The 16,791-nt window shown below is 38.7% G+C and overlaps 1 protein-coding gene across 4 annotated transcripts in view; it reads right to left on the bottom strand.

Moving 5' to 3' along the window:
* Window positions 1–16,791, bottom strand: part of CFTR (CF transmembrane conductance regulator) — a 264,214-nt gene that overhangs the window by 211,714 nt on the left and 35,709 nt on the right. Inside the window, exon 1 of one of the 4 annotated variants that reach the window (XM_086396783.1) lies at window positions 8,585–8,695. The exons of 1 other annotated variant lie outside the window; for it this stretch is intronic. Coding sequence is in view for 1 of the 3 variants with exons in the window: in XM_086396786.1 (XP_086252912.1) it covers window positions 7,504–7,556 (53 nt within the window). In the remaining 2 variants the exon portion in view is untranslated. Of the gene's footprint in view, window positions 1–7,503; window positions 7,769–8,227; window positions 8,319–8,584; window positions 8,696–16,791 lie in introns of those variants that run through there. 2 more of the 4 variants (XM_086396785.1, XM_086396786.1) reach the window with 2 other exon arrangements.

The raw sequence follows: 16,791 nt of genomic DNA, 5'->3' as shown, positions 1-16,791 counted from the left end.
TTTCCAGAATTCATAGAGATGCTTAAATAAAATATGCAAAGAACACTTACTATAAAGTTTCTCCAGTATGCTGCCTCTAGACAAGGATTGCTAATTTCGGTCAGCAGGGCTTCATTTTCTTGTTTCTCCCATAACCAATACTGGGCTTCAGTGTCTGGCCTTGAATCTTCTGGAAACCCAGCTGTCAGGACCTCTAGGATTTTGCTACTTATTAAGCCTAATTTTCACAGAATGGTCTGACTCGTAATAGATGAAAAACTCTTAGATCCCTTTTGAAGTTATCAACTTCAGTTAAAAATTTCACTAGGTGTTGGGGCTGGGTGTGAAGTTAGGTAGAAGGCTGCTGTACCTCTGTAGACAACACTAAGAAAGCAAGCTATGTGCTTTAACAGCTCAAAGTTTTAACATAAAACAATGGTACATAATTGTATGAGAATCTTTTTTTTAGGTTAATAAAATTTAATAGTGTTATTATGCTTCAAACTAGACTTTAAAATATATATCAGAGCCACAGTGTTACCCATGGGCTTTCACATTCTACATTATATATTTCTTTAATTTTGAAATACTTTTTTGGGGTAATGATCAGTGTATTACCTTCTTTAGTTATATATTTTTTTCAGATTATATTCCAGAAAACTGTTTTTCTTTAACACACCAAAAAAACGAGTTCATGATAGTAGGCGTGCTCTTATTTACTCAATCACTTCAGACAATACCTGAAGCCCCAGATTTTTATACCTCCTTAAATGTCTATGATCACAGAAATCAGCTGTGTAAAAACTACTATTTAAAGGTATGCGGTTAGGGTGAGGTAAGGGCACTTCATATATGAGTGGGTGGATTTGTAAGGTAAGGTAGTGGGAGAATTCTAGGTAGAATTTAACCGGTGCTGTCCCTAGTATACAGTTGCTTGTTTCTGACACACTCTCAGGTGACTCCATATCACAATGAAGCCTAAAAAGTGGGCACTTTCAATTCTTCCCTAGGTACCACCCTGGGCTTCACCGAACAATGTGAAGGAAGTATTTACAGTGCTTACTATCATCTCAGAAATCCAAATATCTCTTACCTAAAGCTCTAAATCACTTCAATGTTTTCACACAATCACATTACTTGGCCTTGAGCCAAATGCATCATTTCCATTTTTATCTTCAAGAGAAAGCTGAGAGTCTGCATAGACCTTCACCTCCACTCTGAGTCACCTCCTCCAACTGTATCTCCTCACTCAGTAAGCAGCACCATCACCCACTGCTACCCAAGTCGGCAAATCTAGGCAGTATCCTTGATTCTTCTCTTTCACTTTCCACATCTAACCAATTGCCAAACCTGTTGATTTTATCTCCTAATGTCTTTCAAATCCATCTCTTTTTCCTCTATCCCAATTGATTTCTTTTGCAAACTTGCAACAGATTTGAACTGGACATGTCACTTCCCTGCTTAAAATCCACAGCTTTTCATTTCCAATATGATAATGCCCAGACAAAGCTCACCAAGCCCCTTGGATCTGGCCCTTGCCACAGTTTCAGACCCAACCCCCACAAACCTCTATCACACATCTTAGACTCCTGTTATAGGGAACTTCTTTGACTCCTTTGAAGGTGCATGCTCAATCTTGCTGTCAGTCTTACACATAGTCTGCTGCTTCAGTTTTCACATTTTTCCTGACCCATCCCAACCCTTTTTATCTGGATGATCTCCTTCAGGTGTCAACTTAGTCACTCCTGCAGCAAGGCTTCCTTAACCAGTCTAAGACTGGATTGAACGTCCAGGGGACAGCTGCTATAAGCCATTGAAAATCTGGCTTTGAGAGAACTCATTCCATCAAGACAGCACCAATTTCTTCCTTGTCCATCTCAACATTCATACTGCCTCACATAGAATACAAAAGGTGGTGAATTCATGAAATAAGGTGCCCTCCAAGCTGACCTGAATCATAACCTACAGAGAAAGTATTGCTCTGACTCAGTCCTCTGAAGCAACCTAAGGGAGAATTCTCTGATTATAACGGAACCCAGTTGTCCAGTTTGAGGGCTAATAATCCTAACCACAAGGACTTAGCAAAAATGTTCAAATCTATTTCTTGATCCCATTAGCAAGGTATTAGCAAGCAGGTCTTCACACAAGGCAAAAGCTTAGTTACAAAGGGAGATAATAAATATTTCATAGATTAGCTAGTATAAGTATTTTAAAAAATCTGTCCAGGGTTCTGCTGGCTTTGCTTTGACATCTCTTTTTCAGAATAATGTTCCATTACAGGAACTGTTGAATGTAAGCAATCTACAATATCTGTAAGTCTCCACAGATCACCATGGAATTATCAGCATCACAAATATTTACTGAACCACTACATGCAGGAGTCTTGAAATGTTCTGAATACTCTACTAAACAAGTCATAGAAGGCCCTGACATCCAGGACTTTACAATATGAAACAGTCATTGATGTTAAAAGATAGTAATAAGCTAACAGAGCTGCACAAAGAATAGCAAACTAGACAAATCTTGTAACTTGGATACAGCAGTGAAAACAGATAGTTCAGGACCCTGTAAGAATATATTCATTCTTTACATCAAACAAGTTAATTGAATTTCTACAGTTTTCTTGCTACAAGAAGCCTAAACTCTCAGGCTCAATAGCAAAGCCGCTTTGTAAGGCTAATTTTACTTTCAAACAGCCACAAGGTAAAATCTTAGGAGGTGAAGAGAAGCACCTGAAATAGTAATGTTTTGTTTTGTGATAACCCACTTAACATATATATAAAATAAGCCTTCAGTCTGGGTCCCCAAACAACCAGACATCTATCATAATCTGTTTTCCCTTCTTGGTCTCATTGCATCGCAGGGATTTTGCTCCAGGGAAGAGCCCTACAAAGATGTGTCTGGAATCAGTGGAATCAAAATTGCCAAAATTGCTACTGAGTCAGAGGTGTTTTCAAAGTTTTGCCAAACAACACACAGCTCCATGCTAAATGGTTAACACCCTTCCCTGATGGTTTTGCAATCCTATATTTATATTGTAGTTCTATCACTGAAATTACAGGTTCCTGTGAAGTGACACTGACAATAACAACACATTTTATAGTCAGGATCATTTAAGGGCCTTTTAAACAAGTTTTAACATTTATGCATTGAATATTATCACACTAAGTTCTACTTCTTCCTATGAAACAAAAGGGAAAAACCATGATTTCCCCAGTGTATCAGTTGTCTCTAGAGGATATTTTGACTGTCACACCAAACATAAAATATTGATGAAGCAGTTAAGAAAACTGATTCCACTTCTCACTTTAGCAAGGAATAGAAAATTACATTACACTGTATGTTATGTGTTATGAGTTTTCCCAGAGAGTTAATTAAGTAATAATTTGAACTAACATATAAAAACTATTGGAATACACTTCATAACCAAGGATGAATTTTTTAAACTTGCAAAACGAACTAAAAGAAAATTATATATATACACATATATACACATACATTTTATATAATAAAACATATAATTTTAGTAATATCATGCAAAAGAGGTACTTCAAGAACTCTTGAGGGTTGAATCAATCAAAATTGACACACATCCCAAGTTAAAAATCTGTATCATAAGAACATGATTAGCAAAACACAGATGGATAGAAAGGAATTTTAAGGGACTGGTGTAAGGAGTCAGCATTTGTCAGTGTTCAGGCAACACTGTTCAAGAGGGAGGGGTCCCTGTCCCCAAAGTGGTATTCCTACAAGAGACAAAGTCAAGAGAATGTATAGGAACCCTGGGCTGTCTTCACTGGATGGTGTTTGCCCACTGATTGACTAAATGAACTTGTGGTATTAAGTGTCCCTTAGCAGCTGTCCATCTCAATATGAATTGTGCATCTCATATTGGCCTTCTGTTTCATGCAGCTGTTTCTTTACATTTGGATAGTCTAAGCCTTGTTTGAGAGGCAAACCTGAGATACTATATGTGTATTGATCAGGACAGAACAGGCCCTTGTTTGAGTGGACAACTAGTCTCCTTTGGCAAAATTTCTATAAATTCCCCTGATGAACTGCAAAAATACTGATGACTCTGCCATAATTTCAGATTTCCTCTTGCCTTGCAGAAAGTAAATATAAAGTCGTTGTGATGGATTTTTTTCAACATATACTGTAACTCATATAAGCAAATAGGTGTGGTCCTCTTCAAAACTGTTATCTTTATGGGTCTTTGATTAACTATTTATTATAATCATCTTCTGTTGCTCAAAGCACTTATGTTTCTCTTCATTAAGAAATGTCTTTAAAGTTTGCAATACACTTTTTGAATAATACCTAAACTTAAGTAGCCCTTGACTCTTAACAAATTACGATTAAACATCTTTATACTTTTTTCAGTCTAACATTGTTTACTTTTTGGTCTTATTTGAGATTCATCTGTGGAATTTATTGGGGTCCCTAAATCCAGTCTTGTAAGAAATTTGTGGCATTGTATACATGGATTCTGCAGGTATATTCCTCAAGTATAGATCTAGACTTCTGGTATAAAAACCACGATCAAAATTCAAATTGTGTCATCTGACACATGGCTTGATACACAATAACATCTAAAGAGAATATGGGAAAATCAGGGCATAGGAGAAGGGACAGAATAACATACTGCTAGAAAGTGTAAACTTGACAAATTGCTCAAAAATGAAAAACATAATCTCTCTTGGAAAACATTTGTAAATCAATTGCACTAGTATATAAATTATAAATTCTATGCAAATATTATCACCTCTAGTTTAAAAAACCTTTGTATTTCATAAAAGCTTTATGTTAATGTAACTTGGTCTCTGAGATACAAATAATTTGAATTTTTGCAGTGGAATTATCTTTTGGATTATGTTTATAATACTGACACTATAACATTATTATTATTTTATGCATTATGCCACTTCGGGTGTCTTTCAAATTTCATACTTGATGTAAAACTCAAGCAAAATTAAGAAAAGTATTTAAATTTTTCCTAAACTTTATTAGTCTTTTCAGTAACAAAATCCAGACAATAAAAGAGATACTTAATATAATCTATAACACAGCCCATAACAGCTGTACTCTTTTATGACTCTGAAACTGACTGGATCATACTCAAAAAGTTAAATTCTAAGACATATAACAACATATTACACAAGCATATGACTTTTTTCCCTGTGTACCTGGTAAGGCCATGTTAGATGAGATTTTTACCTAAATTCTCATCTAGGCCATTCATTGCATATGCAGGTGGATTGTCATAAACTTATTTCAACAAAGATGAATTGAATATTTATATAAACAAGGTTCACAGTAAAGAATGTAAAAATATCATAATTAATAAGAGTAATAATAGCAGTAAACATTTACTAGGCTAACTACTTTACATGCATTTTCTCAATAAACTAAGCTTCCCTGGTGACTCAGATTGTTAAGAATCCACCTGCAATGCAGGAGACCTGGGTTCAATCCCTGGGTTGGGAAGATCCCCTGGAGAAGGGAACAGCTACCCACTCCAGTATTCTTGTCCGGAGAATTCTATGGACAGAGGAGCCTGGCAGGCTACAGTTCATTGGGTCGCAAAGAGTCAGACAGGACTAAGGGACTTTCACACACTTAACATCAGTCCTATCCGTCTCCAAGTTTTCAAGGTTAAGTAACACAAAACAGAGATGTTAAGGGACTTGGCCTCCGGTCACAGAACTACTAACTAGCAGGTTGGGGATCTGAATGGAAAAAAAAATTGAATCCAAAGCCTTCCAGTATTGTATAATCCAATGCAGAAAACAAGTTTCTTACCCTTCCAGAATAACCACCCAGAAGGAAGTTTATAATCACTGGTGCTTTAGGTGATTGTCAGTTCCTATAAATAGTAGGACCTAAACTTTTTCAAATATACCTATTCTTAGAGCAACTTATTATAAAGTAGTTTGAAGAACAGGACTGAGTATTCTCTTAACAAATTTAGTAGCCTTTATAATATTTACCTTTTAACAAATTCACCTGAGAGCATTTTTAAAACTAAACTGTATAGGGTGATCTGTTTTAAAAACAGAAAATACTTTGATAGACCAACAATGATCTAACTTAAATCAACAATGAGCTAATTTAAAGTTCCTTAGAATTTAGACATAGCCATGAGGTATGCAGTCTTCTGAAAACTGATTTTTTTAAACTGCATTTTTTAGACAGAATGGCTTTTAAATTCTTCCAAGAGCTCTACTAAAATAGCTACAATTTATGCCAATTAACATTCTGATTTCATAAATAACAGGAAAACAGAAGAGATAATCCCACTTGTATAGATGGAATAACATAACAAAAGGCGCTGAAAACACAAACCCCAAAGGCAGTTCCAAAGTGTAAAGTCCTTCTCTCCCATCCACAGGGAGGAGCTCTCCTTCAAAGGTCTAGGCCCTCTCCTTAGCACCTGAGTTCAGCACTTGCTGCCCATTCAGAGAATAAAATATTAGAAAGATGTGAAAGCCAAGTTCCTTCCCCACATACACATATGGGCATACTTATTATGTATTTTGCTTTTCTGATACCTAAGTATGCTGATTCATTGGCTACTTATGAATTAAGTAATAACCCATGAGATATGAATATACCTATTCATTCATTCATACAAGTATAACAGGAATAAAGTAGATACAGTATCCAAAGAACACTTCAAATATGAAATGCTACATCTAATTACACTTTGCCTAAGACTCTGAACTTTTAAATTCTCATTAGATGAAGTTCACAAGATGAACTTGTGTTTTATGGCTCATCACAGGCAAAGTACGCTAAGAGGACAATTGATTAAATGTCAGTGGGTTTAACTTCACTATCTATTCCCAAGGTTTCACATTTCCATGGTAATTCTGACCCCTCTTTTAAAATGTATGGCTTGTAGAATTGGCTTTTTTTTCTTTTTAAGGTATTTCGAAGGATTTGCTCTCATTCGTAAAATAAAGAATAATGGAATTGTGGCAAATACTTGTTAGATATATTCAGTATCATAACAATAAAAACTTTAAGTACATACTACCCACTTCATACTTCTCCTCTAAAAACGTTCAAAATTCAGTCAACTGAGCACCTATCACACACAGGCATGGCACTTGTAGGTGAACCAAGATTTCTAAGTTTCCAAGGCATGAAGAGGGGGAAAATAGGGGCCAAATTTAAGTATTTGTTACTAACAAGTTTATAATCCACAAATTTCCTAGAAAAATCCAAGAAAACAATTGCACAGCAGCACATTTGGGTCTTGAGAGGATGATTTTCAGTTGCAGGTAGTTAAAACTTCAGTGTTAAGCTAAGACTCTATTCAAACAATGAGCTTCAGTTTATTATCTTCTCCTAATGTTTTCTATCTTATTCCACAAAATCCTCTATAACAATGAATGATACGGCACCTTTTTTAAAAAAAAAAAAAAAACTAATCCTCTTTCCCCAAAACCCAACCCATACACGCGTCCTCCTCTTTCCTGGGCACGTGTGATTCCAAAGCTCAACTGGACACCCTCTCACCTGAAAAAAAGTTTGGAGACGACGCTGGCCTTTTCCAGAGGCGACCTCTGCATGGTCTCTGGGGGCACCGAGGTCCCTGCCGGGGCAGGCCGGGCAAGAGCTCCTAGTGCCAAAAGCCCTACTCTTCTCTGCCTGCCGCTCGCCCCTTTTTCTCTGACCTGCTGTGATGTCACTTGCTTCCAACTCCCCCCACCCACCCCTACCGCACACACCTCCCCTTTCCTTTCGCTCCTTTCCCCCGCCTCCACTGCCCAGGTTAAAAGCTGGGCGCTGCCCGGCCGGGCCTCAAATCCGCTCTAGCGGCTTTCTCCACCCCGACCGCTCCTTGCTTCTTGCCTCCCTCCCTCGCGCGCGCGCTCCTTCCAGGTCGGCGTCCCTACCATCCGGCCGAGCCCAGCCCGCAGGTGGGGGACACCGTCGCGGCCGCTCTCCAGGTCCAGACTCGGACGCGCGAGGACAGAAGGAGCCACCGGCAGGAGCAGCAGTCAGTGCCCCGGGGAGCCTTCTGCGCGCCGGGCTCCGCGGGCTCCGCGGCACGCCGAGGCCAACTCCCCCGAGCCATTTGCCTCCTCCCTTTTCCCGAGATCCTAGCCGCGTTCGGGTCGCGTTTGCAAGGTGCATTTTGAAAGGGGAACGAAAATCTGTCCCTCCGGTTATCAAAAGGCAGCCTCAGAGAGCCGGAGGGTTCCGCAACAGCGGCAGCTGTGTTCACCTTAGCGCTTACTTTGCGAGTCAGAGGGAAGAACCAAGCTTGTTAGTCTCAGACTTAGGTGAGTGCCAAGTGTGGTCCCTTAGGAGACGTACTTACTACAGGTGGAGGCAATTCCTGTAAGGTGAGAATTACCGCTTTGTCCACTACCCGCCCAGGATTTGTTCCTTGTCTGCCCTAAGTTTTTTCAGTCCAGTTTGCGTTTTTTAAGAAGTCTTTTGTGCGTGTTAGCAACTACGAGGATGACGAGCGGACAGAATGTAAACTCACCCGCCCTCATACAGAGTTCCAACTCTCGGTCAGCAAAACATCATGACTAATACACTGAAAGGAATCCAGTCTTTGAAGCGAAGGTAGCGCGTTAACTCTGACCTGACTCATGGAAACGCCATCTTCAACTCTTGAAGGGCATCTCAGCTTTCCCAGGTGTGGGCGCACGAACTTCCCCGAGTTTTTGCTTCGTGGACCGTGTGCCTGTTTGATGGCTTTTAAAGAGCCAAACCTTTAATTCCTGAATCCTGTTGTGTAAAACCAAGGGCACACCGAGTTTAAACTGAAAAATTCAAATGGAAGTGAAAATTTTGGTCTGATTACAGTTAATGCCTCTACACCTAAAGCAAGGACATTTACTTATGAATTGGTTATCGCTGATTTGTGGTCACCCAGATACAGTACAAATGAAATCGTGCACTTCTTAATAACAGACAGGAACACGTATTTAAATTAATAAATGGGTTCATCCGGTCTTTATAGCTCCCCTTTGCATTTCCATGTCACCATGTTTTAAATCTTAAAGTGGTTTAATAAACATATAAATTTTGTTATCCTAAACTTTAACAGTAGATAAAATAACACCAGAGAGATAGGCAAACTGCATAAACACCAGGAGAAAGCAATTTCTAATTCATAATCCCTGCTTCATATCCTGCACCTGTGTTTTCTTCTCTTCAGTATGGCATACAAATTCAGGCTCTGCCTTCATTATTGACTTTTCCCAGGTATGTGATTGAACTCACTTCATCCACTTCCCCAACTCCCACTCTACTGTTTGCTTTATAACTGCTAATGTAACCCATCAAATGTAATACACACATTTTGAAATGAAGCGGTAGTCAGTTCCTCTTTGTTCTCAAAGAACAAGTGACAATAAAAAGATTAAGAATTAAATTCCAAATAAGATCATAGAAGCTAACCAAGTATTATGCTTCAGAGACCCCAAATATTTGTCAATCTCATTCCTCTAGAAAGAATAAATAACTTAGTGACTCTTTCTTGATTTCTTACTGTTTGCTAGACATCATCTCGTGGAAATCTTACCACAACCATGTAAATAGGTGTTATTCCCCCCAATTTTCAGTAGAGGAAACAGAAAAGAGAAGTAAATGCCTGTAATGGTAGAGCTAACATTTAAACTCATGTCTGATTTCAAACCATCACTCCTATCAGTGGGTAATACTGCTGCTAATCGAATCATCCCTCATGTATTTATATACTATCACGTACACTGGTGTAACCAGTCTTTCCTCTCACATTAGTTTCATGCAGTCATAATTGCTAGACCTGTTTAAGAATGAGACAAGAAAGCAGAAAGCTGAAAACCAAGTAGCTACTGGAGTTAACACACTTTTAATAAATGACATCTAACTATAATATTCCATTTTAAGTATGTGTACACACATGTACATTGGAAGACCCTAGATATTTATCATAAAAGCTTACCTCCCAAATTTGTTCTTGGCATCAGTAAGACATCACCATTGTTCAGAACATTAGCATGGTTAGCTTACATGAACAAATGAACTAACTGAGACATGACTTTTAAGGCTTGCATACAGGTACATACCTAATGTGGGAATGTAGATTTATGCACCAGGGAATTGTTCAAATATGGCTGAAGGTCATGACTGAATTCCTAATTGTGTCTTTGAGATGTCAAGAATTGGTAGTAAGAAATAGTGAAGCTCTTGTCTCCAAGCTGCTCAAATATCAGCTCACAAAATTGCATTTAATGTTGTAATAGCTTACATTTGTTAAGCACTTACCATATACATAAGGTGCCGTGCTAAATACACAGAATGCTTTGCCTTTTTTAATCCTGATAACACCTTCATGAGATATTACGTTTGTCATTATCTATATATTATAGGTGAAGAAACTGGGGTACAAAAAGTTTAGAAAATTTCCCAAGCGAGTTTCACAGTAAATAGTAACAGAGAAAACTGAGATTTCAACCTAAACTGACTACTGTCTGAGACCAAGCATGTAACCACTACATATACTTTCCCCACAGAATTTCCTGACATTTTAAGCAGAACTGATCTTTGGTAGAGAAGATTAGGTGGTCATTTGTATGATTTCTTTATTGTAAAATACATACAACATAAAATTTGCTATCTTGAGCCATTCTTAAGTGTACATACAGTTCGGTCACACATTCACATTATTGTGCAACAGCCACCACCATCACATTTTTATCTTGTGAAACCGAAACTCTATACCCATTACACAATGACTCCCATTCTCCCTTCCCCCCAGCCCCAGCAACCACTGGTATACTTTCTTATTTTTATGATTTTGACTCTAATTACTTCATATAAGTGGAATTTTGTGGCTGGCTTATTTCACTTAGCATAATGTCCTCAAGGTTTTTCCATGTTGTACCATGGTCCAGGATTTCTTTCCTTTTTAAGGCTGAACCAGTTCATTCTAAAGGAGATCAGCCCTGGGTGTTCTTTGGAAGGCATGATGCTAAAGCTGAAACTCCAGTACTTTGGCCACCTCATGCGAAGAGTTGACTCATTGGAAAAGACTCTGATGCTGGGAGGGATTGGGGGCAGGAGGACAAGGGGACGACAGAGGATGAGATGGCTGGATGGCATCACCGACTCAATGGATATGAGTGAGTGAACTCCGGGAGTTGGTGATGGACAGGGAGGCCTGGCATGCTGTGATTCATGGGGTCGCAAAGAGTCGGACACGACTGAGTGACTGAACTGAATATGGCATTATACATATATTTGGCTTATCCATTCATTTTCTGATGGATGGGTCTTAGCTATTGTGAAAAATGCTGTGAACATTGGTATAATAGTGCAGCATCATTTTCAAGGTATATTAAAAAGAAGCAAGAAGAGAAGAAGGAGAAGGAAAGGAAGTCAATTATTTAGTACCTACTATATGTTCAGCAGTGTGCCATGTGCTTCCTTAAATGATCTCAAGATATGAAAGTTCACGAGATACCCTTCATCTCATGTTCCTATTCTACATTATTCACTCTGCCATCACATGATGGCTGAAGTTTCATCATTAGATATCACCAGAGAGAAAGTGCACTACGGTTATTCATTACGTTCAGTTTCATTTGAGTATGTTCCTCAGATTCTTCCCTGAGAACAGGCTTTAATAGTGATAAGCAGAGCATGACTGTGAGGGCACTAAGACCTGGAAAAGTAGGAGTAAGGACAAAGTCGCAAAACAAGAGAGGGGCAAAGTCTTGTCAGCTTCACATGCATAGACTGGCTCTGCTTATAAACGTATCTAACCTAGAAGAGTAAGAGCAGCTGAGGCTCTTCCTGTGCCCCTCAGGAAGTGATGCCAACACACACTGAATCTCACAAAGATGTTTCAGACTCAGAGAGAGGTGTCTTGGTACATGACTAAGCCAGATTATCATTTATTTGTTACCACTTCTAACATTCTGTTTGGTCTGAAAATCATGTTTATAAATGCACATGCACGAATACTTCTGTTTATATCCATACATAACCTTTCTTCCCCACAACCTCCTTGGACACACGAATTGTGTCTTCTGTTTTCCTTTCAACTCATCTCTTATTTAGTAATACTGTGTACCATCAAACAATTTTCTCTAGGGGTTACTGACCTAATAGTTGAAATGTCATTCTAAAGGGGAAATCTGAAGATGGCCAAGAGATGAATCATTGCCATTAATCTGTCAGCAAGCAAGCGCTCAATGCTAAGGCAGGGATATGGAATTAAAAAGGATCTCCACCCTCCAAAACTCAGAATCTACACATGGTCGTCAAAATTCTCTTAAAAGAGAGCAACAGAATATAGTGGAAAGAGTTTGGACTTTGAGGCAATAAAGAGCTAGTTTTTCAATCTTGGTACCACTGCTTTCTTAGCTGTGTGGCCTTGGGTAAGTTACTTAACCTTTCTGTGTCTCAGTTCCCTTTACTGAAAATGAGGTTAATAATACCCATCTCCAAGGGTTGTTGAATGTCTTCAGTGATGGTGCTTTCTACCTCATCACTATTGACATTTGGGACTGAATAACTCTTTGATGTGGGGGACTGTCCTGTCCATTGGAGGAGGGTTAGCAGCATCTCTAGCTTCTTCTACACCTTAGATGACAATATCTACCCTTCCCCCAAGTTATGACAACCTAAAGTGTCTCCAGAGATTGCCCAATACTCTCTTGGGGGAAAAATTACCCCCACTGAGAGTCGCTGGATGAAATTAATTGAAGGGGGTGCATACAATAGACATAAAGGAGTCCATAAACTTTACAGTTTATTGTTACATATCACTAGTGATAAATCAGAAACCAGTGCAGCACTGCATAATAGACTGCTACAAAAAACAGAATTGCCTGAAGGCTTTCAGAATTCCCAGGAACTCTTGGGTTCTCTCATTCCCTCTGAAGTTATTTGCTTATATTCAGAATAGATAACGGAGAAGGCAATGGCACCCCACTCCAGTACTCTTGCCTGGAAAATCCCATGGATGGAGGAGCCTGGTAGGCTGCAGTCCATGGGGTCGCTAAGAGTCGGACACGACTGAGCGACTTCACTTTCACTTTTTCACTTTCATGCACTGGAGAAGGAAATGGCAACCCACTCCAGTGTTCTTGCCTGGAGAATCCCAGGGATGGGGGAGCCTGGTGGGCTGACATCTACGGGGTCGCACAGAGTCGGACAGGACTGAAGTGCCTTAGCAGCAGAATAGATAAAAGCAGGAAATTGAGATACCCTTCCAATTGTAAGCTAATTTTGATTTAGAGGCAGAACTCTATTTTTGTATTGTGGAACCATTCTTACTCCTTTTGCACTGAAATGACATCTGAAAGCTCAATTTTTCAGTCCCTCTCATTTTCAGCTCATCACTAGTGGTATACTCTTAACAACTGTATCCAGCTGGAGTCTGGCACCCTGACGGCTCTTCTGTAACTTAGAAGTGCTTCCTAGTACTTTTAGGGGAAGCCTTGTGTGTGTGTCACTCAGTCATGGCCGACTCTGCGACCCAGTGGACTGTAGCTCGCCAGGCTCTTCTGTCCATGGAATTCTCCAGGCAAGCATACTGGAGTAGTTTGCTATTTCCTTCTCCAAAGTGAAGCCTTAAGGATCCTCAATCTGTACAAAGCAGGAGCTTATTAATATCACTAATGAACTGGAACAATTATGAATAATATTCAAAATATAACTTTGTCATGAATGTGAAAGCCAATGGATCTGGGATTTTCTAAAATTGATTTTTATAAAAAAATCATTATTTTTTTTTATTATTTTTTAGGTGCTTTTACATTTTTCCTGCTAAAACCTTTTTAGAAACAAGAGAATTTATAACACCAGATTAAATTTTTATTGATGATATCCTGAAAGCCAAATGTTCTCTGCAGAATTAAAACTGTGGTTTAGTATATTTGAACCCTAAGAAAAATTTTCTTCAGATGAAGTCTATACCAATCTATGTACTACATAAAAGAGTTCCATTTAGAAAGGCAATAGAGCACAGTAAGTAGAACAGTAGGCTATTTACTTATTTGTAACTATTTGCCCCATGATAGTTTATAATTAAAATCTATAAATCAAGAGAATGTTTGAAATAGAAAAAAATAGAAGAGAGAGTAGGTGGGAATTTGTTATTGTATCTGGGAACAAAAAGCAATTCAGAATATATTGTCTGTCAAAGTCTAAAAGGTTATTTATTCTTATAGTCTGATATTTGACAGAAGTCGACATCCAAGTTTACCTGGGGAAAAAAATCCTCCCTCCACCCCGGTCTTGGAAAAGTTTGTTATTCAAAGGTTCACAGAATTATTACTGAATGACATCATGGTCATTATTTTCAGCTATAATTTTTTCCAAAATATCTATTTGATGGTCATTTCTTATACCAATTTGGAGAAGGAAATGGCAACCCACTCCAGTATTCTTGCCTGGAGAATTCCATGGACAGAGGAGCCTGGTGGGCTCCAGTCCATGGAGTCGCAAAGAGTCGGACACGACTGAGCAACTGTCACTCACTCACTCTTATACCAATTCATAATTAAAGCCAAGGACACAACATGAGGTCACATGAGTTACTCAGGGACACAACATGAGTTAGGACACAACACAAGTTACTCAAGGAAGGCTGTTTAGCCTGGGAAACTAAAATAGAAGAATTCCCAGGTTCAGAGTTTCCTTTCTGTTTAATTTTAATTTACCCTATATAGACAGAGTCTATGAGATCTTGTTGTTTAAGACACCATGATAGCTACTTATTGATCCACAAGTTCAATGTGATTGGTGAAACTATGGTGATTAATCTGTATGGTCAAAAGGACAACCAATACCTAGTTCAGCGACTCTGGCTCACTGGCCTCTGTAGCCTGCATCCCTAAGGCTGCATCCCTGTATCTCCTAGAGTGACTGGAACCTCCTTACTTCAAAAGCTGTGGAGAAGCAGCACTGATGAAATGACGCAAAGCCCTTTGGAATTCTTATTGCTCAAAAATTACATTTAGTGATGTATATGAAAATCATCTAAATCCTTTCTAGAATAAAGTGTTATTGTTGTTATTCAGTTGCTCAGTTGTGTCTGACCTCTTTGGGACCCCATGAACTGCAGCATGCCAGGCTTCCCTGTCCTTCACTATCTCCCAGAGTTTATTCAAAATCATGTCCATGGTGTCAATGATGCTATCCAACCATCTCATCTTTTGTTGCCCCCTTCTTCTCCTCCTGCCCTCAATCTTTCCCAGCATCAGGGTTTTTCCTAACTGTATATACTTTCCTATACTGTATATACTTACTTGCTGCATAAACAATATGATACATCTCAGAAAAATCCTATGAATCAGCTCTTTGCATGAGGTATCTAAAGTATTGGAGCTTTAGCTTCAACATCAGTCCTTCCAATGAATATTCAGGGTTGATTTCCTTTAGGATTAGCTAGTTTGATCTCGTTGCAATCCAAGAGACTCTCAAGAGTCTTCTTCAGCACCATGATTCAAAAGCATAAGTTCTTTGGTGTTCAGCCTTCTTTATGGTACAACTCTCACATTTGTACATAACTCTTAGAAAAACCATAAGCTTTGACTATATGGACCTCTGTCAGCACAGTGATGTCTCTGCCTTTTAACACAGTCTCTAGGTTTGTCATAGCTTTCCTTCCAAGGAGCAAGCATCTTTTTATTTCCCTGGCTACAGGCACTGTCCTCAGTTATTCTGGAGCTGAAGAAAATAAAACCTGTCATTGCTAACACTTCTTCCCCTTTTATTTGCCAAGAAGCAATGGGACAAGATGCTATGATCTTAGTTTCCTGAATGTTGAGTTTTAAGCCAGCTTTTTCACTCTCCTCTTTCACCCTCACCAACAGACTCTTTAGTTACTCTTTGCTTTATGCCATTAGAGTAGTATCAGCTACATGTCCAAGATTTTTTATATTTCTCCCAGCAATCTTGGTTCCAGCTTGTGGTTCATCCAGTCCAGCATTTCACAATAAAGTGTATACCATGCTAACTAAATTGACTTATCAAATTGATAAGTATGTATCAGAATTCTCATCTAAACAAATTTGACAGTCACAAAGTTTTACCTAAAGCTAATTGAAATTTTTATAATAACAAATTAAGTTTACCATGATCCTGTTTTACAAGAAAAAGTGTATGCTGTATATACTTACTTGCCGCATAAACAATACATCTCAGAAAAATCCTATAAAATTGGTATATTTTATTTTCACTGTTGTTCCATTCCCCATATGAAGAAATTGAGGTACAGAAGGTTAAGGGCCATGCCTAAATTCAAGAAATCTAGAATTTGAACAAACCTAGTGGTTTGGTTCCAGAGCTTTTAATCATGGTGCTCTGTGTGTAACTGGACCATACAGAATGGTTTTGTTTGTTTAACAGGAGTTATTTTTTATAATTTATCCACTTGCTTCTCTGTTTAGGTGAAAACAGGGGCTTATTACAAAGAACCTGTTTCTTCTTTATCTTCATTTCTTCAGAATCTGTTGAGTGGTCTCTTCATTATAGGATTATAAACTAAGTAGGTATCCATGGAGAAAAAGGAGAGAACAAAATGTTTTCCTTTTTCATTTGAGATTCAGCATAGTTAGAATCTATTTGATGAATCAAGATGACCCCAGTCGAAATGCTCAAATATGGCACAAATGGTCCCTATGGAGAACCAGACACACTATGAGAGGAAAAGTTCAATGTCAATATCTTCTTCTGGGCGGGAGACAGGCCACTTTGCAGCTGAAACTGGAAGGTAGTCTTTTCCTGCCCATCATGGGATGCTGGGTGGGTCTTGGCAACTACTGGAGAAATACTGGAAATCCAATTGTA

Source organism: Bos grunniens, chromosome 4 (genome assembly GCF_055505025.1).
Source record: "Bos grunniens cultivar Pamir isolate PY7600 chromosome 4, Bosgru_T2T1.0, whole genome shotgun sequence".
Taxonomy (NCBI): Eukaryota; Metazoa; Chordata; class Mammalia; order Artiodactyla; family Bovidae; genus Bos; species Bos grunniens.
The sequence above is the reverse complement of the archived record's forward strand: the minus strand, read 5'-3'. Positions and strand labels throughout refer to the sequence as shown.